This window comes from Equus asinus, chromosome 19 (genome assembly GCF_041296235.1).
Source record: "Equus asinus isolate D_3611 breed Donkey chromosome 19, EquAss-T2T_v2, whole genome shotgun sequence".
Taxonomy (NCBI): domain Eukaryota; kingdom Metazoa; phylum Chordata; class Mammalia; order Perissodactyla; family Equidae; genus Equus; species Equus asinus.
Window position 1 is genome coordinate 8432273 of NC_091808.1, and position 26859 is coordinate 8459131.

The 26859-nt window shown below is 46.6% G+C and overlaps 1 protein-coding gene across 4 annotated transcripts; it reads right to left on the reverse strand.

The window, feature by feature from the left end:
- Positions 1-210: 210 nt before the first annotated feature.
- Positions 211-26013, reverse strand: EIF4E2 (eukaryotic translation initiation factor 4E family member 2). Of its 4 annotated transcripts, none has more exons than XM_070489402.1 (8): positions 25860-26013; positions 20157-20271; positions 18976-19110; positions 15127-15231; positions 13794-13946; positions 13564-13700; positions 1191-1288; positions 211-717 (listed from the first exon to the last, which is right to left on the reverse strand). In XM_070489402.1, exons 1-8 carry the CDS (start codon positions 25877-25879, stop codon positions 584-586), a joined length of 897 nt encoding a protein of 298 aa, XP_070345503.1. In that variant the 5' UTR covers positions 25880-26013; the 3' UTR covers positions 211-583. The 4 variants fall into 4 exon arrangements, with proteins under 4 accessions (XP_070345503.1, XP_014718021.1, XP_014718022.1 ...); XM_014862535.3 differs by lacking the exon at positions 1191-1288 and adding an exon at positions 6801-6879; XM_014862536.3 differs by lacking the exon at positions 1191-1288.
- Positions 26014-26859: the final 846 nt, after the last annotated feature.

Consider the following 26859-nt stretch of genomic DNA (forward strand, 5'->3'; position numbering starts at 1 on the left):
CCAAGGCATCCCTCCTAAGCCGCCTCAGTGAAACCAGTGTGGCCCACTGGATTAAAACTCTAAGTGCAGCAGTGCCTAAGAAGGAAAGAGTCCCACAGGAGGGAAGACTGGAGGGCATAAGGCAGGAGACAATACAAAATCAGTAACACATTTTCAGAAAGTTGGGGGCTTGGGGAACAGGGGAGAGAAATAAACAAAAGGTCCCAATAATTTAATGGCAGAGCTAGAAGAGAGCATTTATAGCTATTCCGGGACTCCAACAAAAAGCTTTTCCTGGATGCACAGACATTCATAATACTGATAACTCTCAGTCGACAGCTCTGGCTGGTACACGTGGTCACGATGCCTTTCGTACAGCAGAGAAGAGCACACACAGAACCGCGAGAGGCATCTGGACAGCACACAGCAAAACAAAAGGCGAAACTCCCCCCATAGAATCCCATTAAAAAAAAAAATTTGTCTATTACAAAGTCACGTTTTCCGTTTTCCGCTTTATAAAGTCAGCGATGCTGGAGGGTGTCTAGCGGATTCCGTCCTCCAGGAATGAGTGCAAAAGGGGAGCACACGGCTCAGGGACGTCCCTTCAGTGAGCAGATGGAAGGACCAGCTGGAGACCTCCCATCCATTTCGGACAAACACATACATACAGAAAAGGATTATTGCCAGCTTGTGTACTTTCACAATGTGATTTTTGTATTTCGAAAGCTTGAATTGTCCCTGAAAGAAAAAATGGGAGAAAATAGAGCATTCAGTACACAGATCATCTGTGGGCAACCACACACATGCAGGGAGGGACACACACCAGGAGCCTCCTTCCTTGCTAATCTAATGCCAACACAGCAAACCGCCCCCCAGGGCCCTTCAAACACTTCCACTCAACCGTCTGCAACAGCAAAAAATCAGCAACAACCCAAATGCATATCAGTAGGGGACTGGTTAAATATTAATGTCATGGTACATTCCACAATGGGACAGTGCACAGCTTAAAACAAACGAGACAAGGAAGCTCTCCACTAATATGAAAAGATCTCCAAGAGAAATTGATACGTTAAGGTGCAGAAGCGTGTGTGTCCATACTATGTACACAGTGTGCATAGTCTGTACATAGCATGTGTGAGCAGGGACTGGGGGAAATGCTTGGACATACATAAACTCTGGAAGGCTACATGAGAAACCAACAACAGTGTTACCTGGGGCCGTGGTTGCAGAAGGGGGCACAGCAGAAACTGGGCAGATGGAGTGAGAGTGGGAGGGAGAGCTCTCTCTTACACACACACGCTCACATATACTTAAAAAAAATGGAACCATGTGATTATATTACGCATTAAAAAAAAAAAACCAACCAACCAAAAAACCCTTGGTTCAAAACTTATAGCTGCTTATAAAACGATATTCCAAGAGGTGAATCTGGGTACCCATCACTCTAAAAACTTCACTGTAATTCCTGAAACAGAGGTGTATGTAACAGATCCTAAGATGTGTCCTCATAGCTTCTTTCTACTGGATGTGGGCAGGCTTGGCCATCCACGAGTAACTTTTCCTGTCCCACACCAGGAATCTAACGACATCTTCGCAGTTCACAGCGCCATCTGAACCCCAAAGTTTCAGGGCTGGAAGGGCCTTGTTTACTGCTCTGGCCCAGAGCTTCAGACTTAAATTTGTTTGAAATTTTGAAACAGAAATTCTCATTAACCTGATTTTTGGGTCATTATTTCCTTCTAATTTTAATGAGACATTCTAGAAGATTTGGCTTCACCTGAACTATCTTAAAATTGCTACAATTGATAAGGCATGCGGCAATTGGTCCAGAGTAAGAAAATATTGATGCACATGTTCTGCCCAGCCAAACAGCAGTTTCCTCCTGCTATTGGCTAAAAGATTCCCCTCCATGATGGCAGCAGGCTGACGGTAACTAACAGCCTCACCACAGAGATGACTGTAGACAAGCACACTGAGAGTGAAACTGGAGCTGGTGTAGGCGAACTCTGGCTGGACGAAACTCATGCTATCTCAAAAGCCCACTGGCATTTCTATAATTCACACTCCCAGGCATCTGACATGTGTGACCATGTAGCTCATTTATCAATGGCTACTGAGCATGTCAATGATTTCCATCTAAGGAGTTAAAGACTGAACACAAAGAGAACTTAATGGGGTGATCATCTTTTTAAAAGGCCTTTCTAAAGGACAGACCCCACTGAGGTGACAGAAGTAGCTGCCAAAGGATGATAAGGAAGATGTCTGATCCTAAGACAGGGAAAAGCAGGCGTAACTGATGTGTCTGTGTTATTTCTGAGCCCCCTTAGGGACGATGGCCTGTAATACTGAGTCTGCATGACAGAGGGCACCTCTAGCAACAAAGAAGTGACTAGGAAGGAAGGGTTTGCTCTGTTCTAGTTCTTCCCTTCTGACGCCACCTCGATCCCCATCAAGCGAATGGATCACAAACATCAATCAGTAGGGAGAAGCAAGACAAGTGAAGGGAAAGCCAGGGCTGTGGGAAGGTAGAAGCAGAGAACTTTCTGACTATGGGAGAATTATCTATCTTGGAATAAGAGAGATGGAAGGCAACTATCTGGACCCAGCCCTCTCAGCTGCTTAGTGACGTAAAGAAGAGAATTTTCAGGATAAGGCATCCCCATAAGCGGGTCATCTCATCTTTTGGAAGAATTCCTGGACTGTACTGGGGTTGGGCCAGAAACAGATTCTCCCTGTGGCAGGTAAACTGAAGCATTCTATAACACTTTCCCACTCAGACATTTAATATTTATTCTAATTATTTCTGTCGTCATAGATCTCTTCATAGTCAGAAAGCCTAAGAAGTCGCAATTATTCTAAGAACTATTTGTAAACTGGAAAAGGGGAGGGGAAGAGGAAAGGAGCCAAGAGAATCCAGCTGAGTTTTCCCACAATTTGATCTTAAGGAAAACAAAGAGCAAAGAGGGTGGGTGACAGGCTCCTGATGGTGGCAGGCTGGTGGCAGCTGGTAGTTTTGGTCCAGCCTTTCTTAAAAAAAGTGAATTAAGAATAGCTTGGTGCCAAATTTAGTGTAAGGAATGTGTTCACCTCACACCAGCTGGGAACTAATCCTCGGTTATGTCCCTCCCCCCAGGCTGCAGTGCAGAGATCAGGAGACAAGGAAAGGGAGACTTGGACAGGAAGTGGCAGAGGCCACAGGCGACTTCTGCCTTTTTTAAAAAAGATGGGCTTCTGTTCTTTCAGAGTGAGTTCCTAAAAACTAGCCCCTCCAGCCACCCAGCAACGCTGCGATGGTGCCTGGGCTCTTGGGAAGGGTTGTGTTTTTGTTTTTTCAATAATATGACAGATCTTTTACAAGGAAATAAGGACATTTTTACATGCTCATCTGTGAATTTATGTAAAATAAGCAACTAGGACTGAGCCTGGTATATAGATTTAAAATTCACATATCAATATTTCCAGCATATCTTCATTTTTTCCAGAGGATTTTTATGCTCCACGGCACGGGAGATGGGAGCAGAAAGACCCACAATGCTGGAGGAAGTCAAAAGGACTCTTTCTCTACTGGATGTCCCTTGGTCCTGATAATAGGGCCTCAGAAACACCAGAGCCCCACCCAAAGTGGCTTCCAATTCCACATTGCAGGCATCCTGGGGAAACTGTTACCCAAATACTCTGAAACAGCTTTCTAATTGGCTCTGCCTCAAAATGATTGCTTTTATGTACTTGTAGAGAAATGGACAAGTTCAAACTCTGGACAGAATAAGCAGACAACAGAGGAGCAGGTGGTTGGGTCCTTCTGCTCTTGTGGTACCCTGCCACTGTGCTGATGCCCAGAAGGGCACCAAAGGGATTCTAGGTCCTCAAGGGAAAGCTGGGAGGCCCTGAAGAGCCCTACCTGAGTCTCTGCTCTGAAAGGGGCTCTGAGGATGCACTTACAAAACAGCCAACAGGCTTAAGTACACATGGTCTTCAGGGACCATTCTCTGGCTATCAGCTGCCCACCCCAGGCTAGCTCTGGCTTCCTCCTCTCCTCCTCCCCTCATTTTAAATAAAACTGCAAACTCTTCCTAGGTTCAGTAGGGCAAATTTCAATCTCTAATCACCCAGAGTGACCACGCCAACTTCATTCCCAGCAAAACAGACCACTGCTGTGTGCATGCCAGCCCAGACATACGAGGAGCCAGAGGCCTCTGCCAGCAGCTAGCTGGGACTCCTACTGAAGCCACGGTTAAAAGGGCAATACGAGCAGCCACACGCAACAGCATAAAATATCAGATAAACTGAGGCAAAGTATTTGTGGTTCAAGAATTATTACGTAAATAGCAGTTTTTTTCCTTCATAGATCATGATTTACGTGGAAGGGAGGGAGGATGGGAAGACTGAAGTGCTTGGGCTTCTAAAACAGCAGCTCAGACCACAAAAGCGGGGCACACGTCTCTTCTAGGTAAGAAGGGTAAGTCAACAGAGATGAAATATGAAGCTCCTTTCAAGTCGGTTAAGACAATGAAGTGAGCTGAGTTCTTTTTGTTTAGACTCTAATACTTCCCTCAGACCTCCAAATCTGTGCTTCAAGAACCCCAAACCCATGAGGTGCCCCCTTCATCTGTGGAATAAAAACGGTACGCAGGGCAACAAAAAGAACAAAGACTACAAGATGGCAATGATGCAAATCCACGACTTTCAAAGCAATTCAAAGGGACTTTTCCTGGGGGATTTAGTGTTATCTGAGGGGAGAGGGAATAATCCTGTCTTCTTCCGTTCTGACTATTTCATTTTAAAGCCCTTCTTTTTTTCAGAGAACCTAAGATGCTGTTGATTTTTAAAGGTACCATCATTTTTTTTTTTTTTAAGATTTAAAATTTTTCCTTTTTCTCCACAAAGCCGCCCAGTACATAGTTATATATTTTTAGTTGTGAGTCCTTCTAGTTGTGGCGTGTGGGACGCCATCTCAGCATGGCCTGACGAGCAGCACCATGTCCGTGCCCAGGATCCGAACCGGTGAAACCCCAGGCCGCCGAAGTGGAGCATGCGAACTTAACCACTCGGCCACGGGGCCGGCCCCTAAAGGTACCATCATTTTATGTACTTTAAGAAGTAAACATTGCCAATTAAACTGTGAGAAAAACCATATCACAGTCACTGTAAGCATCCCAGTTTTAGGGACATTAAAAGCAAAAAAAAAAAGTAGGATCTTAGAAATAAATATGGTAATGTTATTAAAACAATTCCAGTATAGCACCAGGCCTCTGGAAATTTATTAATTTATTTCGAATATCTGCTATTTCTCAGCCTGCAGAGCAATGGATCCAATATTAGAGCTGAGGCCTGTTTTCCATCCCTCGTTATACTAGCAGCCATTTCAGAATTCTATGGTGACTACATTTTACAGCGATACCTTTTAAATTGCAATTTTTAAAATCTAATATCATCATCTAAAAATTGAATTTATAATAAAGGAATTAAACTATTAAACAAAAGGGGGCTGGCCCCGTGGCTGAGTGGTTAAGTTTGCACGTTCCTTTTCGGTGGCCCAGGGTTTCGCCAGTTCGGATCCAGGGCGCGGACATGGCACCGCTTGCCAGGCCATGTTGAGGCGGTGTCCCACATAGCAGAGCTAGAAGGGCCTACAACTAGAATATAGAACTACGTACTGGGGGCCTTTGGGGAGAAGAAGGAAAAAAAAAAGAGACTGGCAACAAGATCTTAGCCCAGGTGCCAATCTTTAAAAAAAAAAGACACGAGCAGCATGCTCCGAGCGGGTGGGATTCAGGGACTGTTTATCCAGAGATCCCATGGGCTCCACAGAGTGCTCAGACCCCCGGCCACCTGCTTCTGTCCTTCAGTGTCATTCTTTTTCTTCTGGCCTCTTTCTCCTGGCCCTGAGGGATGCATGTCTCCTTTTCTTGAAAAAGCCTCATTTCCTTCCTGAGAAGGGGGTTCTGAAGCAGCTACATCCGTTGACATGTTCTGTCGCAATTTTAAAAATTCTCTATCTTTTGGGGATGATGGGAGGGGTGGTAGTTAATGTCCAGGAATATGCTCTCAGGTCAGGTACATGCAGATCATGTCCTTTCAATCCATTCCTCTCATTCAGAATAAAGTTACCCAATTCTCTCTGCTAAACAGACAGGGACTTGGCACTCTCTTAAATGAAAGAAATGTTCTTAAAGTGAACGCTTCAGTTGACTCAGCCTTCGGTATCCCAGGGCCTCTTCCTGCCAGCAAACACGTGATGGCCTAGTTACAGTCCAACCTGGAGCCGCGTCTCCCAGACAGTCCTGCCATCTACCCCCAGTTCACCTTTGCTGCTGAAACCCTGAGTTCCACTGCTGCTTCTTCACAAAGGACAAACACCACCAGCACACAAGAGACATACCTCTCACTTAACCCATACTGGGGCCTGTGGAACTGCCCTGTTACTCACAGGACACTGCCAGATGGCTTAAAAATGGCCAACTCTGGGCAAAAGAAAACAGATTTGTGGCCCGTTTATAATCATGAATGTTGGCATAAGAGATGAGACACATTAGTCCATGGAACCCCATTTTCCAAAGGAGAAAAAAGGCTAGTGAGTTAAGCAGCCTGCCGGGGCTCACCACAAGACACGTGGCCCAGGGAGGATGGTCAGCCCAGTGGTTCTGGACTCCGGGTTCTCCTCTGAGACTGTGATAATCAGTCAAAGAGGAGAGGCCAGTGCAGGCCCAGTGTTGGCAGAGGCAATGCTGGGGGTCAATGGGGACAGGGCATCCCCTTGGGAAGAGGGGTCCTACGGCTGAGAGGTATGTCACAGGTTACAGAGAAGATAGACAAGGCCCTACCCTGAGTGTGAGAGACAGAGGGGGAGCGTCCGATCAGCGGCCGCTGCTGTTCACCAGGCCATGAAACTCCTCCCAGGCCCTGGCAAACCAGAGACAAAAACACAAGAGCACATTCAGATCAAAAGCTTTTTTAACAAGGAGAGCAGACACGATAACCCCACACCCCATCTCAGACACCCTCAAGGTCAAGTGGGGCCCACTGTCCTGGAAGCACAGGTCTCCCACCCAGCCTTTCCTCAGACGAGCAGTGGTGGCCAGCACCGTTCTGGGGCAGTTGGCACTTCTCCTGGCTTGCTCCACTCGCGAAGTCTGCCCCTTGCTTTTCTCTCCAGGACTTGCCAAGTCCTTCTATCGGCTCCTTCAAGTCTACCAGGGAGGCCAGTGAGGTCGGAGCTAAGCTCAACCATCACTGGAGACGCTTCCAATTAACAGGAGCTACAGGCAGCAGCGCCTTCTGCCTCGGGGATGTATGGACAGGTGGTAGAAACTATCTTTCTTCATGAGGCCTCACCCCGAGGGCAAGGCAGGTACCCACCAGCAATATGCTGTCTCAAGAAGCAGTGTGGAAACCACACGACCTGCAGTGCTTTCACACCTCCAAACTTCTCAGCCTTCTAATCTCAGACCCCAAATTTGTATTGGGCTTCATCTGTTTCTGAAAATACCCATGGAACTCTTAGCTTAAAATTTAAACTGTGTAGATCACAGCATTTCACAATTTCCAGGGAACAACGCTCATGACAACTTTCACGTTGATTAACTCAGTTTAGAAATTGGGTTAGAAGGGATAAGAAACGGGCCGGTGGGGGGCGGAGCAGACAGTCTCTCAGGGTGGTGCTCTACAAGGAACAGGCCCACGGTGACTGCTGGCCAAAACACGGAGGAGCACCAGATCCCCTGCGCCCAGAAGCTCTAACTCCTGCCAAGTTTTCTCAGAGGAGCCGAACCACCTCTTTGCCTTTTTCAGCTCCATTAGGGACAAAGTGTCTAGTAAGTTCCCTGGGAATTATATACAAAACGGGTAATTTGGCGCTTCTAAATATAGAAGTCCTTATTGTCAGTTATTCCATTCTCCGTTTAAAGGGGTGACACTACCCAAGATGACAACATATTGCGTCACTCGTTACAGGTTTAATATTACGGCCACTGAGACATACTTCATTACCAGGCCATCACAGCCAGCTTTTCTTCTTCTCTTACACAGGGAGGGGTTAAACACGGACCTGGCACAACAAATCCATTCTTCCAGGCAGTGTCTATTCCAGTTTCACTAGCATTTCACTGTTCTTAACAGCAGCATTTCTACGTGAATCATCTACCTCTGAGAACAGGAGGTTGATTTGCAGTTAACAGTTTCTTCAGAGAGGATTACCAAAGCTATTAATAGATGCTAACTGAAGAAAAATGTAAGACTGCCAAACCCGCATGCCAGTCTTTGTCAATTCAAACTCAATTTCCACAGCGACATCTGTTCCACAGCCCTTTCTGGAGAGATGGTAACGCGAGGAACTTCGCGAGTCCATGAGTGACGTCAGAAGGCCGTTCCACTCTTCGTCCAAATGAAGGCAAGGGCAAAGCAAAGTCCGATGCTTGGGCAACGACCCAGGAAAACCCCTCTCTGGTTCTAACAGTGGGATTTAAATTCTATTTTAAGCAACTTGGGTATCAACAAGAGTCCACGGCTGTAGTGTGCTGAAGGTTCATCTCATTGATCCTGTTGTTTCTAAAAAGGCCTACACTAGTCCAAACAGGGCAGTTCTGTGCCCGGAACCTGCAGAAATATGGATTTCAGAGTTCCCCTCTAATCCATTCCAGTATGAATCTGCCCTCCCATTTTCTTCAGGATTATCTTCTTCATATGTTAAACCTCAACCAGAAGAATCTGGGTAAAGAAATCTCCTCACACGGATTCAGTGGAAATAAAACAGTTGGTCACAGTCACTGTATAATCACTCATTTTCATGGGCCAGTGCTTGGCTAAACTATCCAAAGCTAGGTGCGAATATGCTATTTTCCATCTGGCATCCCAGGCATATTAGGTAATATTAAAACTTACGTTTTTCAAAGGTAAAGAAAGAACAAATTTAAAAGTGTCATATGAATGGAATTTCTAAAAAAAATAAAAATTACCCTGAGATTAAAATAGCCTCCAGGGGATTCTGAACAGATTCAAATGACAGAGTAACAAAAGGCCTTTTAAAGACCACTCTTGCCCCGGCTCACTGACCAGAAGGCAAACTGTGAGCAGAGATCTCATTTCTACATAACTCTGTGCTTGCCCCACCTCCATCCAAAGCCTGCTTCACAGCCCTGCACTCAGCTGGCCCTCAGCACCCATGGACGAGCTCACGAGCTCAGCCTCCTGCTCTTCTGGGCTTTCTTTACTTTGCACATCAGTGTGGGGGAACATTTCAAAAACCCAAAGCCAGGCCAGCAATTATGCTGGTGTGACCCAGTGCCACTGGGCTATTATTTAGCCATGACAGAAGAGATGGTTGGTCCTTGCCTACAAAGTTCAATGTTTAAATACAATGAAATCTGAACGTGGTAAAGGAAAGTCCCCACAATTTGACCAGCATCTCCTCTAGAACAGAGAGAAGTCACCTACCCTCAACACTCTCTGTAGAGGAGTCTGGTCAGTTTCCCCAACACTGTAGCCCACTGAGTGAAGCCAGCCCTGTCTTCTCTTGTCCATTCCAGGTCAGATGCACAAAGGGACTCAATGGGACTATTCCAAAGAGGAATTTCCTCAGAAAAGACACTGCTGCTTCATATGGCTCTGTGCCCAAAGTTTTATCCTGGTGGTCCCATGATTCTGGGATGCAAGTCTGGCTATGTTATGAGATTTCTCCTCAAAATCGAGGATTCACTGAGTCACTTGATGCAAGGACCCAAACTTATGAAACCTCAACTATAACCGGCCTCATTTTAAAAGAAGCCATGCAGCAGAGCTAATACTCAATTTAACAAGTTTCCTATTTCTTGGTGGGACCTGTTCACCCACTAGGGGGAAGTGCTGCCAGTAAACAAGGGCAGGAGGCAGCCCCTCTGCAGCAAAGCAGCTTGTGATGCATTGCGTGCAGCAGCCTCTGCCTTGAGAGGTGAGCTCACCTAGGAGTGCTGCAGAGAAAGCCCACGAGCAGTGTGATTAGGGGAAGGGTGGAAAGACCAAACAGTCGACAAGCACACTGGAAACTGGACTGAAACAGCAAGGTGGAGGCATACCTGACCGAGAAACCTAAGCCACTCCTAAAGACATTCCCCTCACCATTTCCAGCAACCCTGATCTCCAGAGTACTTGGGGGAGAACCACTGCTGGCTCTTTCTTCCTTCATTTCTCTTGACTTCTCAAGTCTCAGCAGCTGTGCCTTGGCTCAAACAAAACCATACCTGTGGAAGAGCCACAAGGAAGAGAACCAAGGAGAACAGCTCTGACTTCTTTTCATATGTGGCAAGGATGAGAGGGGTCTCAAGGTTGGTTTGGTGCTTTCTGACCAATTCTTACTTTGGAAAGTGACATCAACCTCATCCCCTGGAACAGTTACATTAGCTAAAATTAAGGTCAGTACATGTGACATATAGTGGAAGGCATGAGGGAAACGGCCACAGAAGGGCCAAATGCTGGAAACACAGAAAATAGGCATTTCCATATACCAATAAACCTTCCATTTTCTAGGTACTTTACCCAATTTTAGATACGCAATAAACAAAGAAGCAATGACACAAACACCTCCAGAATGTTGAGCTCAGGGTACTAGTCCTGATGTGTGTTCTGTGGGATCCTGGGCCACGTGGAGACTGGTGGTCAATCAGGAGGGTATATGTGCAGGGTGTCACTCCCAAAAGGGAACAGCCACTTTGGAAAACCCCACATTACACCCAGAGCCACCATCACAGATGCCATCAGGCAATCTGACTTAGTGTCTACAAAAATCGTTTGTTTTTGGTCTTAGTGGTAGCTCCTAAGAAACTCTAAAGTAACGTGAGGCTTACTGAAATTCTACATGCAGGTTAGGGGCCTGAAGGCCACACCTCAACACATACAAGCCAAGCTACAAAGTACACGAGGGGCTGGTATGTGCTACAGTCAGATATCCTAAGGAGCAAACTCACACAAGAGGAAGACATTTCCCCACTCCAGATCCTGATGTACAATGACTCTGGGGACTGGGAGAAAGGGAAGGGCTGGAACCTTGAGACCTTGCAAGCAGGGCTAGCTCAAAGAGGAAGATGACCTGGCTCTTCAGGGAAAGCAGAGGGAGAAGGCTGGCAAAGAGCTTGTGGCCTGGGCAGCTGTGGCACAGTGAGAAACCCTGTTAACACGAAGCAAGGAAGCTACATACGTACAGCCACACATAGATGGAAGCAGGGCTTCACCTACAAGCAAGAGATTTCTTTGAAGTAAAGGAAAACAGAGTCAGCGAAGCAAAGGCCAAGGATCCCTCTTTCCAACCTTAACAGACTCTCAAGCTTAATTCTAAATCTGGAATCACTCTGAGGTGGTCATCAGTGACTGATGGGAACTAAAATTCAAGTACCAGAAAATGGGGTCTCATTTTGAGAGCTAGATGTCACCTCATTATGTCAGACCTCAGCAGAGCTGGAACCATGTGACACCACACAATGGACTCATGGAAATGAGGCTGCACTCCCCGGATGGCCCTCCATGGAGAAGTCTGTGCCATTCCTTAACATGGTGACAATCAGTCTGAAAGGCCACTTCTTTGATGCACCATAAAGAGCAAGAGCAGGAGACAAGCTAGTTTAGCACCATTTATTAAGTGATCTCAGCTGATGACGTAGCTGCTGCGTGTCAGCCTGTTCTCAAAACATAAAACGCTCTTCCAATTCCTCTTGTCCAGGACGGAAGGATCTTCCAGGTAGCACACCAACAGAACAAGAGACTCCGATGATGCCAGCTTCAATGATGGTGCCATCCAGAGAGGAAGAGGGTCATGGCACATTCAACCGCGGCTTCCAGAGGTTTTGAAAAAGGAGCCTTTGGGGGCCCAGCCTGCCTGGCATTCTAGTGGAAGTGTAAAAGGTTGGCACATTGGGAGAGGAAAGAGGGAGACGCAAGGAAAGGTAGCATGTGGGTGTCAAGGAGGGTTTTCTGGTCCCTGCACCTGCAGGGCTGGAGTACTAGGCAGACCTCTGGATAAAGCAGCAAGCAGCAGACTAAGGCAAAACCCCACAGGCTCTCTCCCAGACTCTGTAAGGACTTGTACACGTTTCTACAAAAGTCAGGAAGAACTGCCTCAGGGTGTGAGAGAGGGAGAACAGTGGGGAGGGGAGCACTGAGAAGTACCTCTTTCCCTTTCCTATCCAGGTGAAAAGCTTGCTTTTGCAGGGTATGGGGGTGGGGGGCATCTGGGAACCTTGAAAAGAAGAGTCCTGGAAAAAAGAGGTGTGGATCCCTCCAGCCTGGAATGAGTCTGGCTGGAAGGCAGAAACTACTTCTATCTCAGAACAAAGAGTAGGAAGAACTTGCCTAGAGAAAAACAGTGCTAACCAGGACTGCTAAGGCAAGCAACCAGGGCCACGGCTGGCTGATAGCCACTGGTGGCTACAAGGAGGCATACCCAGCAGTTGGATTATGGACCAGCTCCTCTGGCAGTGTTCCCAGTTAAAAACTGGCACTTAGCTAGTTTAAGCCAACTCCACCCACAACATTATCTGTGACTGCATGGGAAAAAGATTCCCAAATGGTCTGCCTGCTCAATGCCACCACTGGGCCCATTACTGGTCTTGAATAAGTATAACATGATGATGATAATATTACTAATGATGATGATGATAGCAATAATACTACTTGATCCTGTGAGAGCACTCTCCATCTCAGGACCTTCAATTACAAAGATTAAATCAGCCCCAAAACCACCTTGTTAGGTGAAGTATTATTACCCCCCACTTTACAGATGGGGAAACGGAAGCAGAGTGGCAGAGACTTGCCAAAGGCACATGTTGATGCTGGAGTCAAAGGAGAGACCTAAACCTACAAGTCCGGACTTCCAGTTGGCTAGCTCTCCCTCCAGTTTTGAGAAAATCTAACACCACTGCCCACAACCTGAGTTCATAATAACCTGAGTTTATTTATGATATTCCTTCACTGAAGGAGTGACCCCAACCAGTGATTCTCATTTGTGGACATCCAGCTCCCTCTCCCTGAGTTCTAGGTGGATGAAAAGCTTACTTCCCCTTTGGCATTCACGCTTCCTTTAGGTTCTACTCTCACAAACACACTATTCTGCTTCCCTTAGCATTTCAGCTCTACACACAAGGAAATGGAGTCATCATTCCAGATAAGATGTCAGTCTCCCAGGACACAGAAAACAGACTGAAGCTAAGAGGTTAGGAAGACATGCAAGTGGGGTGGGGGCAGACAGGGAGGGGGACTTTCTTGTCCCGTGAAATCATCTTAACAAATAGCAAGAAAAAGAAGAGTGCTTTGTCTTTCATTTTAAGACAGTGGTTAGCAAATGAACGACAAGACAGCCTGTGTAAATAGAGCAAGCCCGGGCAGTGCACCTGGGCTTCTGCAGAAGGGCTCTCTCGGATACAAAGCACCCCACAGTGTAGGTGGGAAGACAGCCTCGCCAGCAAAGAACTGCTAGAAGTGGCCAGAAGCGCTAGAGGGGAAGACTGGTCTGTCCCTTCTCCGTAAGTCAGTCTCCTGGATGACCATATTGCTCTGGGCTCAACTAAGACCTGCTGCTGCTAAGCTTAGGGATATGTCCCCCCAACCCCCCCCCCCAACACGTACTTGATGCTGTCGGTGTGGGTTTTGTATTCCATAATGGTGTTGGGAGGTAGGTTAAGCACTCGCCGAAGTGTATCCCGGATTCGGGCTGTGGTTGCTTGGTCGCTGGCAGTCTTATTCCATATTGAAATAATGTCCTCCTACAGGAGGAACAGAAGGAATCATCACAGTGAACCGGAGGCAGCGAGGAGAGCAAAGGCAACACATGAAGTCAGACCTGTGTGGCGGCTTACCTGGAACCGGACAGAGACCACAGCCCCACAGATCTCCTCCCCAACCATGAACTGCTCCCCCAACATGGCCAGGATGAGATTCTCCCAGCAACGGGATGCCAAGCCCTTTCGCAGCCGAATAATCCACTTGCCACCATTTTTATTTGCATCATCCTGTACAATAAGAGAAAGCATTAAAGTTTAAATATGGTTTCACAGCTTTTTCTCATTTGCATTAAGGCAGTAAAATGCCAAGGATCCCTGGAACACTAAGAAGTCTTGTCACTTTCCAACTATTCAACTTTACAGGAAAAATGGTAGTAGGACTAGGGAGAGAAGAAATGGGGGGGGGGGACCCAAGGTGGGGATTCTGGGTACAAACCATTGCAAAAAACGGCTAAACAGACCCTTTAAAAATAATCCTCTTTTTCTGGAACTAGTTTAGAAATCAAAAAGCAATGACGTAAAATTTCAAACACAGATCATTCCTCAATTCATTTGCTAAAAGTTTACCTAGTGTCACCATGTCCCAAATACAGAGACATGATGCCACAGTCTCTACCAAGATCCAATCTAGTAGAGGAGACAGACAAGAAAACTAATTACAGCAGTACAGTCTGACAAGCGCTGCTCTAACAGAGATATGCACGTAAGCTAAAGAACAGGACAGCCAGAAACACTCAAGAAGAGGAAACAGTGAAGCTGCGTCTTGAGGGACAAAGGAGCCAGCCAGGTAAAGCAGGCACGGGCAAGAACGCTGTCTGTGCGCAAACTCTGAGAGTGACACAGGGAGATGCAAACTGGAGGGTCTAGCTACACTGAAGGTAAGGTTTAAAGATGGTAGGAGATGAGACCTGAAAGGTAAATGAGGCGCAAGATCACGTGAGCCATGGAGAACTGCCTAAGATCTTTAATTGGGGGAGGGAGGAGATGTGATCACATCTGTCTTCTAGAAAAATGCCCTGGCATCAGAACAGAAGATGAATTACAGCAAGAGATCATAAAGCTCAGCTCCAGGGCTCCAGTTACTGCCTGTAAGCTTGTTTTTTACCCACTTCAATCACGAATACTATGGTATTACACTCCCCCACCAATACTATGAGAGTAAGGGTGATTTTTTTAAAAAGCATACTTTAATGTTGTTATAATGTCATTTTAGTGATGAAACAATCTTTAAAAACCACCCAGATAAGCAATGGCATCAGAGCTTTCTCCGAGAGGTCCCAGTTCCAAGGATGGACCAAATAGTGATGTAGTTTTGAGAGAAGACTTTACAACACTTTCAACCTTGGCAGGGATTGAAAACAAACAAAAAACATGCTCAGAAAAGCAGTCCGAGGCCCTTAGTCCTCACCTCCCACATGGGTTTAATTCCTTCTTTGAAGAGATGGAAGTCACTGTGGCCCGTCAGGTCCCCGGGACGTACCATGTGGCTGTAAAACCTCCAGAACTGTTCCACCTGCAGAGAGAAGGCCCCAGAGTACAAAAGATGTGTCTTTTTCTTTGAATAACGGTGAGATTTATTTAAGAGAAGAGCATAAACACGGCAGACATTCTGCTCCAGGCTATACTTTTTGGAGGACACATTTTATTTGGAGGACTGTGTGGGAAGGAGGACACGTTAGTGCAAGAATATCGCACAGTTGGATAAAAGGAAAATGCAATATTATCGATACAAGAATAAGCTAGCCTCAGCCAGGAGTCTTAGGTGCTGAGGCCATGTCAACACGTACCCTCCCGCTGAGGCTGCAGGATCATCACCCCACGCTGTAAAGACTTTGCATTACACAATTTTAGTCTTGAGGCATAGTGTAAGTGCCACAGAACCTCAGCCTGAATGTATTTTTCAGGACCAAATCACTTCTTGATCAAAAATAGCATTAGCTACAATGAAATGCATTTCAGTTCTGTTTAGGTTACTGCACATAAGTGACAGAATCGACTACACGCACTGCTCTACCCCACGGTGCCTTTGCTAAGGCCAGGACACTCCAAAATCAAACAGGACTTAGCTTCACATACTTAGCGTGTGTTAAGTCCCTCTTCTTAGCTAGAAAACATGTTTCTCCTCGTCTCTCCTTCACAATCCTGTTAGAAAACTAGACTTACATCTCTCTATCGAATGTACGCTTGTCTATACTCATTGCACTGCTCTTGTTTCCTTCATTAGTGCCCTGATAGGAGAGAGTACTTGCCCGTTCCTCGGCAATTCACAGAGGACACCCACAAAGTACTGGCCAGACAAGAGGCACGCTTTAGGAGGAAAGAGAAAATGTGGAACAGTCTGAAGAAACAGCTGGTATTTGCCAACACACTGCTGAGGAGGCTCTAAATAGACGCACAGTGAGATACCACAATAGTGTAGCTGAAAATGGGTACTGAGTAGAGATTCAGGTCCTACTTCTAGATTTGGACAGCAACTGAGGAGGAACAGACCTCACGCCGTGTGAAACGGCTGTCCCTTCAGTTCCTCCATGGAACAGGAACACGGGCAATGTCTCATGTTACAAAGAAGCCAGGAACGGGGCTCTGCTGCAGTGTTCCCCCTCAGCAACTGCTATGCTTAACTGTGTACGGTGACCTGGGATAGGATGTGGTCATATGTATACAATGAGCAACAACCTTCCCCACCCTAACACAGCTGAAAGAAACAAAGCACACCTACCAGAAACTGTGGCTCCCTGTCAGTTAGGAATTGGAGGGCATGGTGGGGAGAAAGCACACCAACCATCCCCAATTTCCCAATCAAATACTGCTTTATTAACATTCTGGTCTCCTCCAATCTTATAATCAGACTACAGAAGCTTATATCTAAACCATGAGATGAAGTAAACAGCTCAGGAAATATTACCAAACTTTAAAAGATTTTTTTCCCCCTTCTCTTTAGGCAATTTTGTTTTTTTAAAGTCCTAATTGAAACCAAAAAATACAAGAAACGTTCAGACTCAGAATATGAGGTGCAGAAAAGACCTCAGAAAACATCTCAACTTCCTTCCTCACTTTACAGTTGAGGCAAGGGTTTCAGAACTCGCCCTGGGCCACAAAGCCAAGTGCCGGCAGAGATGAGCCTTGAGATCCCCAAGTCCAGTGCTCCTTCCATTTCAAGACATTGCCTTCTTAGTCATCCTGACTTCAAGAGCTTTTAAATGGGGTCAAATATGAGGAGTAAGGAGCGCTGGGAAACACTGCTTTGGATTTGATAAAAGGTTTTACGATGTAATTGTTTTTCTGTGAGGAATTTAATACTGTAAGCCATTTCCTAATGCCTTAAATTACATGACAGCAGACTTTACACATCCTGTCACACGTCCACTGAGTCCTGAAGAAGCATTAACCCAAGGTGATGTGGATGATAAACTCTGCCCAACTCAATATACATGTCAAAAGAAAAAACCCAAAAACTCTCTTTGCACAGGTTGGGTAAATTCATATACACCTTTTTTAAGAGGGAAGGAAAATGCCCCAAATATTCATAATTATCCCAAAATAACAGAACAGAATCCTTAATGAAAACTACCCAGTTCAGTTTCTTCTCCAGTCCTCCAAGTGCTTAACCAGTTGCCCATAACACAATGGCTGCCATTTAACCTATAATGTCTAATCTCACATAGCAGGAAATCAACATTTTTGTGATGGATTCAGGAATGTTAGGAATACATGGATATTGTCAAAAGTTTAATTCTACTGTCCCCTTCGCCAAGAATTCCTTTCTGTTCTTATTACCTGTTCAAATTCTTTAAATTCAATCTCAAGCCCATCTCCTCTGTTGGAATGAATTCCTTCTCTCCCCTAGCTCCAGGAACACTCTGGCCAGGCCCTCCCTGAAGCACTTCTCATTGTCTCCTGGTATTAGAAATTCCTGGGCATGTCTTCTTTCCCCAGAGAAAATAAGGGCAGGGTCTTAATTCATTTTAGAACCCTATTGGTGCCTTAAATTTATTCAACAAACATTTCTTGAACCAAGTAAGTACCAGTGTAAAAGCTATTTTTAATATTTCAAAAAAGCCTAAATTTACCAGTAATAAGGGAACACAGGCCAACTAAGATAAGATCTTTGCTTTTGGCTCAAATTCTATCAAGTTGGCATAGTAATCAGATTAGTGATAAATGGATAAACAAACTTTGTCTAACAAGCAAACATTTCTTATGCTAGAGCCTCCTGGCATGCATTTTGGCATAGTGAAGAGTGAAACAACACGGGCTTTGCAACATGGCTTTTACAGCCTGCCGAACCCGAGTTTCAGTGCTGGTTCCCCCACTGAATCAAGTGAATTATGACTGGCTTGAGATGTTAGATCAGATACTCAGCCCATGTCTCACTTTCCTCACTTATAAACTATGAATAAAATCACTGACCTCATAAGGCTATCCAAACAATGGAAGGAAAGCACACAAAGTGCCTATTATTGCGTCCTTCCTTTGTATTAATTTATTGTAATGTTTACTATTATAGCTTCCTTTTCCAATGTCTGCATTTTAAACAGGACAAATATCTCACATTTCAAGAACATAACAAATCCTGCATTTGATTCTGCCCAAAGATTGAAGGTACACACACAGGAAGTGCATAAGAGTCCCTGTAGAACAGGATTGGTTTTAGCTGCAGACAGCTGCTCAGGGAACACAAACCCAGCTGCCTGGGCAGGAGATCAGACAGAGCTGGGGCTTTCTCTACTGACAGCACCCACAAAACAATGAGTGGATATCTCATTTTCTTTCTCAGCACAGGAAAAAGATGCTATTTTATGCATAATCACTAACATATTCAAAACCCTAATGGGAGGTTCTTAAACACAAGAGAAACTTTCGAACTTTACTCTCGACTTTATTGCCAAGCTTCATGAGAATTATAAAATTCATGTACTATAAAACTTTTTGTACTATAAAATTTTGTATCTCCCACGACACTGCACATAGTAAAAACTCAATAAATACCTACTTAAACAAACTAACCTGCATTTCTGTATTGTCGCCTTCTGTTCAATTCCACAATTCACATACTTTTTGATATCTATGTATGTTACCTATGGATGTCTAATGAGAAATCTAAGAATGAACAAATCTGACCTCAGGGACTCAGGTCAGTTGACCAAGGAAACCAGAATCCTGACTAGGTCACCAGGAGGGTAAAGAAACACAGTGACATCAATGCAGGCATGACTGTATCACCGAGGCTCACTGCATTAAACCACGAAGGACTCACAGAGGCAAAGGTGCCGATCTGTTTGATGTTCTGTTCGTAGCTCTGTGAGCTGGTAGGCCGGCCGGGGGTTCTCCTGGAGTACCAGAAAGTGTAGTTGTACTGCAGGGGATGCTCTGCTGGTCCTGGGACAACAGCCTGTGAATTAAAGAATGTGTGTTAATCCTTGGGATTTTCCACATGCTCCGAGACTGAAAATACACTTTACAGTGTCCCACCTTACCACCCCCACAATTAAAAAGGATACAGCCTCAATTATCTGCAGTGTGCCCAAGATTCTGCTTACACAGTAAATATCTTCGTAGTTAACTGATTCTAAGTTCCTGGAACATTTTATCTGTGTTCTACGGCTTCTGTAACTTTCTACTTCCTGTCACAGGTATTTATGTTTGTACCTTATCTCAGGCCATATTCCCAGGCCAAGTACTGCCGCCTCTGTGACAATATCACTCACTGGCTAGCGGCCTTGAGCAAGTGGCATAACCTGTTTCTGTCCCAGCTGCTTATCTGCAAAATGGGGTAAACAACAACCATCTCGCAGGGTTGCTGAGAGGATCAATCACTTAACAGATGTAAAGTGCTTAGCACAGTGCCTAGCACACAGTAAGTGCTCAAAAAATGTCAGTTACTATTATTATTGCCACTATGACATGTAAGCTCCTTGACCCACCTTTGTGTCCTCTTAGCACCTAAAATGCTTGCATTTGAGGGGTACTCGATATTGTGGAATAAACAAATTAACGACTGCTTTGATATTTCAAGAAAGAAATTGATCTACCTATATCTTATTCTCTAAATTTTCTCTTTTCCAAGTCACTTTCAGCTTAGACTACTGCTAACTAAAGAGGCTAAAATTTCAAGGGATGTGCAGGATTTGAAACACCTATCAGCAGCTTATGAAACAACTAACAGCCTCCTTACACTCCAGGGTTAATCTCCCCTACCGCAGGCTAGCAGAATGCTGGAAAGCAAGGCAGCATCTCGAGATCCTGCAGCAAGGGAAAAGTTCTAAGTGCCAAAATGAACTCCAGTCATTCACAATCTTTTTCTGAGAACAAAATCAAATATTCCAAAACAGGGTGCCATCAAGGTAATCTGGTATCTTCCAGATAAACAAACCGATTCCACAAGATAACCAAGCCTCAAGTTCAAAGGCAAGTACATCTGAGCAGCACAAAACTCACCTTCCTCTTGCTGCTGCCCTGACTCTTGTCTCGTTCCGCTTTTTCCTTCTCACCATCTTTCTGTGTGCTGTTTTCTTCATTCTGATCATGGTCCCCACTGTCATCATCTTTCAATCTGAATGGGAAGGCAAAACAATGTTATCCCATGACTGAGCTGATTCTTGCGTACCCCACAAAGCCACAAGGTTAGACGAACACCTGTGGCCAACCTGAAGTCACTCAAAACACAGGCAATGAGAAGCACTTGAGATGAGAGAACGGCAAGGGAATGTAGAAAGGCAATTAGGAGGATTAAACCAAAACGAAATGCCCATCGGCTAACTTGTGAATTCCAGAAAGCACACTCTTCCAGTTTCTAACAGGCAGTGCAAAGCAGCAAGAGGTAAACAGTTGAAGGGGTTGTTTTCTTCGCCAAAAAGTCAACAATGAGTAGAGTTTCTGGATTAAATAAGTGCTTTGGCATTTCAAAGGAAGTTTAAAAAGCTCCCTATCTTTCGGGCCACTTCTTCTAACCATCTCTTCCCAACCTTCCCCACTGCTACTGTTTAGTCCAGGCCCTCTTCTCCCGCCATCTCAATTACTAGAATAAATTCCTAACAGGTCTCCCCGACACAAATCATCTCCATCCTCTATCCATCCTCCACCTGGCCACCAGCATGATCTTTCTAAATGCAAATCTGATCATTCAACTTTCATGCTTAAAACTCTCAACTGTCCCTTGCCCTTTGATGCCCATCCTGCAGGATAAAGTACAACGAAGTGTCAGATCCTCTAGAATCTGACTCCTGCCTACTGACATCCTCCTTCCCACCTCCCACCCCTCAAAGCGACATATATTCCCACGTCTTGTGTTACTTGCAAACACTATCCCTCAGCCTACGTGCCATTCCTCCCCTGTTGGTTTTTCCTACTGGATGGAGGGATCCCTTAAAACTGCATCTTATTAATCTTTGTATCTCAGCACCTAGGACAAGATGCTGCCCTAACATATTGTATAAGATGTCCAATCATGTTAAATGAAAAGAAAAAGAAATGACTGAAAGAACAAGTGATCGTCTTCTGGCCTTCTAAGTCGGGTCAAAAGTACCTTACGTGTTGCCCTTTTAGGAGCAGTAGAAGCACCCAAAGGCTTTCAGGTGCACCTACAGCTCACTGGATTCAGGCAAAAAGATCAACGGAAAGTGAGTTCATAAAGATAGTAAGAATTGGGGGCCGGCCTGGTGGCGCAGCAGTTAAGTTCGCATGTTCCATTGCTCAGTGGCCCGGGGTTCACTGGTTCGGATCCTGGGTGCGGACATGGCGCTGCTTAGCAAAAGCCATTCTGTGGTAGGCATCCCATGTATAAAATAGAGGAAGATGGGCATGGATGTTAGCTCAGGGCCAGTCTTCCTCAGCAAAAAGAGGAAGATTGGCAGTAGTTAGCTCAGGGCTAATCTTCCTCAAAAAAAAAAAAAAGATAGTAAGAATGCTCGTTAGTCTAGAGCTGGACGATTAACTTATCATGGATATTCTCTGAAATCACCTTTCTGGCTCTAACGACTATCCAGTCAAACGGAATTAGGCAATTCTCAGGAAAGGTCCTAGAAATGCTCAAATTATAACTCAGAAATTACCCTATACAGATACAGAAATGTGCTGTCAAGTATTTTATGTTTTTTTTTTTTTTGCGGACAAATCCCCAGTGCCCAGAACATAAAAAGCACTTAATAAATATCAGAATGGATGAGTGAGCTGTGTGTTGGGGTGCCTGCTCTACCCACGTCACACCCTAGCGGTAGGGATGTAGTCAGGTGGTCATGTGTTGTGCTGTGAACATCCTCATCTCCACCCTGGCCAAGGGCATGAAGGGCACCTGACCGAAGGGCAGTCCAGTCTGGCCAATACCTACATCTCAGGGCCTTGCTCAAAATTATGAGTAGACTCCTCCCTCGGCTTTTCATCCAGGAGATGAAAGATCACACAGATTCAGGAGCCGGGGCAGTCACATGGGCCCCTACAAGGAAAGCTATGAGGGAATAAGGACAATGAGCAAAAGCAGAGAAAGCCAGTAGGGGCGAAGGCAATGCAGCAGATGAGCAGAATGGAGAGGAGAGTGGCTCTGTCTGTGATGCTCCCTCTCACTGGCTTAGCTCAGCTTCCCTGGACTTTCAGGAGACCACTATCCATGCTTATGATACTCCTTCCCCTTTATTAAGCTTGAGTTGGCTTGCTTTCTTTTTCAAAAGGAGACTGTCTAGCACGCAGGTACACTTCCCAAGCACCTACTGTGTGTCTCAGATACTACAGTCTGTCCCCAAGGACCCGATTGAGGAGATAAGGTATACACACTCAGGCCTCAGCCTGATGCAGAGGCCCCTGCTCTGCCTACATGTGCCAATGCCATCTCCTGCCTGGTCCCAACACACTCCTCTCCCTCTACCTGCAGTTCCTGGACCTCAGCCCTCCGTTATGCTCACCACGTGGTCTCTCCTTTGACAGTCCCTCTTCCCCTACTTAACTTGTCCTTCAGGACTCAGATCGAGGGCCACTTTCTCTTGGAAATATTTCCTAATCTCTCCCTAGGCTGAGTCAGGCTCTCCTCTTCTGAACCTCCCCATACACATGTTTGTACTTGTCCCAGCTCTACTACCACGGCCAGTTTCTTGTCTCCGATCACGGACATCTCACGGGTTGCTGCTTAGGCCCAAGACAGCTCTTAACTCTCTTCTTTAGGGCACACTCCAAGGACTCAAACCACTTCCCTCTCTTCTCAGCTCCCAACCCCCTGCTACATCCTCTGGGGTCCCTTCCCTTTAAATCTCAAAGAGGGGCACAGTCACCCCAGCATCTTTCATTTTGCTAGCTCCAAGCAAAGCATATAAGTGCCTTTCTTTTCAGTGGTTTGGCTGCTAATTACTACTAGGAAACAGAAAAAGAATAGCAAAAATAATTATGTCAGAGAAGCAACAATGTTATGGTGATCCCTGGACCACACTTCCAGACTCCCTTCTAAGACAGTAAATGGAAACCCTGAAGGACCTTTATCTTGGGCTGTTATTTCTTGAGGGTGGAGCTAACCAACCACCCTGCCCTTGGAACCCACACTTAAGTCATTTGTCATCCTATCTTCCAGAGGCTACCCTGCCCAGCCTGAAGCTGGATTGGAGCCAAGACACAATCAAGACTAAAAAGTCAGTGCTCCATAGACTCAGGGGAGCAATTAGCATCTCTGAAGCCTTGAGACTGAGTGGCAGGTAATTAGCTCACTGAGCTTCTGCCCAGGAATGTCCTCAGACTCTCTGACTAGACCTATTCCTTGCAGGTAGGAACTTGGTCTAATTCATCTTTACATGTCCAGCATCAGACGGTGGCAGAAAATTAACATGTTTAATGAATGGATTTCTAAAACCAAAGCAACACAAGGCAGAATAGAATGAATGCCAAATAAGTGGTACAGATAATAGTTAAGAATGGGCCAAAAGCTAACAAAGACAGAACAGGGACGAAATCAGGTATGGCATCTAGATCTGAAAACGAAGCTTACCACTTACCACAGTTGGTACTTGCAGTACAGTGAAAGCGTCTTAGGGCTTCACATATAAATAGGATCAACAGTAATGGTAGCTAATGATTTGACAGATGTGGGTGGCGGGGAGCAATTACAGTCTTAGGTTACATTTACGGGAGTCAATCCCACACAGTAAAGGAGGCTAGAGCTCCCCTTTAATCCGAGCCCATCAGATTAGACTCCAGTACTCAACTCCATGCAGCCAACTTTTAGGATTCCGGCAAACTGGAACATGTCCTTAGGAGCCAGTGGCGAAGAGTGTGGAAGCCAAATACATAACAATGGTCTGTAAACTGCAGACTTTTTGCATAAAAAACAAAAACAAAACTAGGGGCAGGAGGGCTGTCTTCAATTGCTAATTTCAAATAAAAGAAAGCTTTTGTTTTTTCCTGCACAGCTAGAAGTCAGATGTTAAAAAATTCTGGCTCAGCATAAGGAAGAGTTAATAATTAGAACTAATTAAAAATGATCAGGTTAATTTTTGTCAAGAGGTGCTTGAACCAAGGTTAAACAACAAACCTGGGTTTGAATCCCACCATATGGCCCTTCCTGTGGTTGTGGATGTCACTTAACCTGAGACAGTCTCATGTTTCCTAACTGTAAAAGGAAGTAACAAGATCACCTTGGCAGGGTTATTAGAAGGAGTACAAATAATATGACAAGTATCGAGCAAGATGCCTGTGGAAGCTATTATTATGATTCTTAAATTAACTTACTGCACACCTCCAAATGATTTGGGTAGGACTGGGCCAGATAACCCACAGTGTCTTCTTAAAATGAAATTTGGATTTGTTTAGTTCAGTGGAGGAAGGGGTACAGGCTTGGCAGAAAGCACCGCTGCGCTGGGCCTTAGGTCTGGAGCCAGGTGTTGCAGGCTGCATGACCACGGAGCAGGTTAGTACAGGGATCGGCTCAGCTAAGCAGCAGGCTCCAGAAGTGCTCCGCCAAAGACTGTGTTCAAGCAGCTGAGCCCTCTCAGCAGCCAGGAGCCAGTCCTGAGGAGCTGCCTGCATCGCTGGAATCCAGGACCCCTGAATTTGCACACCAGCACCTGCTGTACTGGAAAAATCCCCAATTTCCCATCAGCAGCAGTGGGTCACAACCTATGTTAATACAGTAACTCCACTTTACATTTATACTTCACTATTTAGCAATTTACAAAGAACCTTTAAGCACTGCTGAATGTGATTTGATCCTTATTACACCCCAGTGCAGCAGCAGGCCACTAACCACTAGCGAGGTTTGAGTAACAATAGCTCAGAGACTGGGTAACTTCTCTGCTGTCAGGTAACTGGGAGCTGGTGGGTTTGGGACTGGAAATCTAGGTCTTTGGAAGAGAAGCAGATTTACCAGACTACTGGGGAAGAGCTAAGAATATAATGTACCTCAAGATACAATCGCTGGAGGGAAAGATGCAAAAATACTTTGCATTTCCTTTCTGCACCTCCGAATTGTTTGCTACTGGAACTAGTCATCAGAGAGGGTACACAGACAAGCGCAGAAGGGGGCAATGACAAGTAAACCCGTTAGGCAGGAAACGGAGCAGCCCTAGGAGACGGCTGGAAGAGAAAGGAGGGGGAGGAGAAAGGAAGTAGGAAGAAGTCTCAGAAGACGCTGACGATTCCCTAACTGAGCCGCCGCTGCGCAGTGCAGCGCAGCAGCCACATTCCCTCACTGCATCTTCACAACTCTACGACACGGGCTCTGTGACCGTGCCCACTTTGCAGAGAAGAAAACTGAGCCTCACAGGAGAGGCGACCTGCCCAGGCCAGAATGAGCGTGCAAGGAAGGCTGGCTTCAGGGGCGGGAGGCCAGGCTGCACAAACCCCCAACCCGCCCAGGTCTCCGCCCCTCCACGCAGCCGGCCACCGCACCCGCAGGGGCTGGGCGTCCGAAAGCTCCTTCCGGGCGGCACGGTCACCTCTCCCCCCGGCCCCCGCGCTTCGCCCTCAGTCCGGACGGCCTGGGGTCCCTGGGACCCCTGCACCCCGCTTCCCAGCCCCCTCCTCCCCGCCGGCTGCCTGGGCCGGAGCCGGCCAGCAGCCCGAGCCCGGGAGGGAGGCCGGGGCCGCAGAGTGTGCGCCGCCGCGGGCCCCGCGGAGGCGCGGGGAACGGTTGGGGGAAGGGGCCCCGGGGGACGGCCATGCGCCACTCACGCGTCGAACTTGTTGTTCATCCTCTCGCCGCCGCAGTCGCCACTGCCTCACGGAGTGACTTCCGCTCCGCCAGGTCCCTCCGCCTAGGGTCCGGCCACTTCCGGTGGCGCTGGGTTCAGCGGAACGTCGGCGCGCGGGCCCGGCGGGGGGCGGGTATCCCGCGACACTCCCCCGGGGCGTCTGCGCGGAGGCGCTTGGGCTTGGCGGCCGGCTGTGCTGCTGGCGTCAGATGTCTCCATTTCTGTCCCTGTCGGCCTCCCGCCCGCCCGGCGGCTCCAAAATAGCGCTCCCCGCCCGAGAGAGCGCGTCCTGAGCCCGTCCCTTGGCGGGCTCGGAGAACGGGGCAGCCGCGGGCTCTGGACTCTGCTTGAGACAGATCCCGGCTCCACCCCCAGTGCGGGCTGCGCGGTCCGGGACTCTCTCAGCCTCCCCGAGGCTGTCCCTTCCTGGGTCCTGGCGATGCTAGACTACAGTACCTGCCTTTTCAGGGTGCCGTGTGGATTGAACGAGATCTTCAGTGTCGGGTGCTACACACAATAGCCCTCGATAAGCTGCAGCTGACGTTAATCTGTGCTTCCTTGTGCCAGGAGCTACAGAGCTATCTCCGCCCTCCGAGACGGGCCGAGAGGTTGAGGGACTCAGCCCGGGTGACAAAGCTAGTAAGAGGCTTACGGGAACCAGAGATGGTCCCACCCGCATCAGATTGCCTTCCGGATCTGGACTAAGTCTCTGCTCCACACACACACTCACTGGAATAAATGAAATGAACCTGCTGGTAGATTGACCCCCAAAGCCAGCAACCCTGTACTTGGGGAAGAGGGGGTGGCATTTCCCGGGTCCGCTCCCCTGTCCCCAAGCAATGTCCCGTTATCAGGTCTTTATGTGGCACTTTTCACATTTTGAATCGCCCCCCTGCACCTTTGATCCTGTGATGAGGGTAGATAAGAACTGACATCTGTGCCCATAGTTACAGACAAGGAAACAGAGGCTCAAGGAGCAC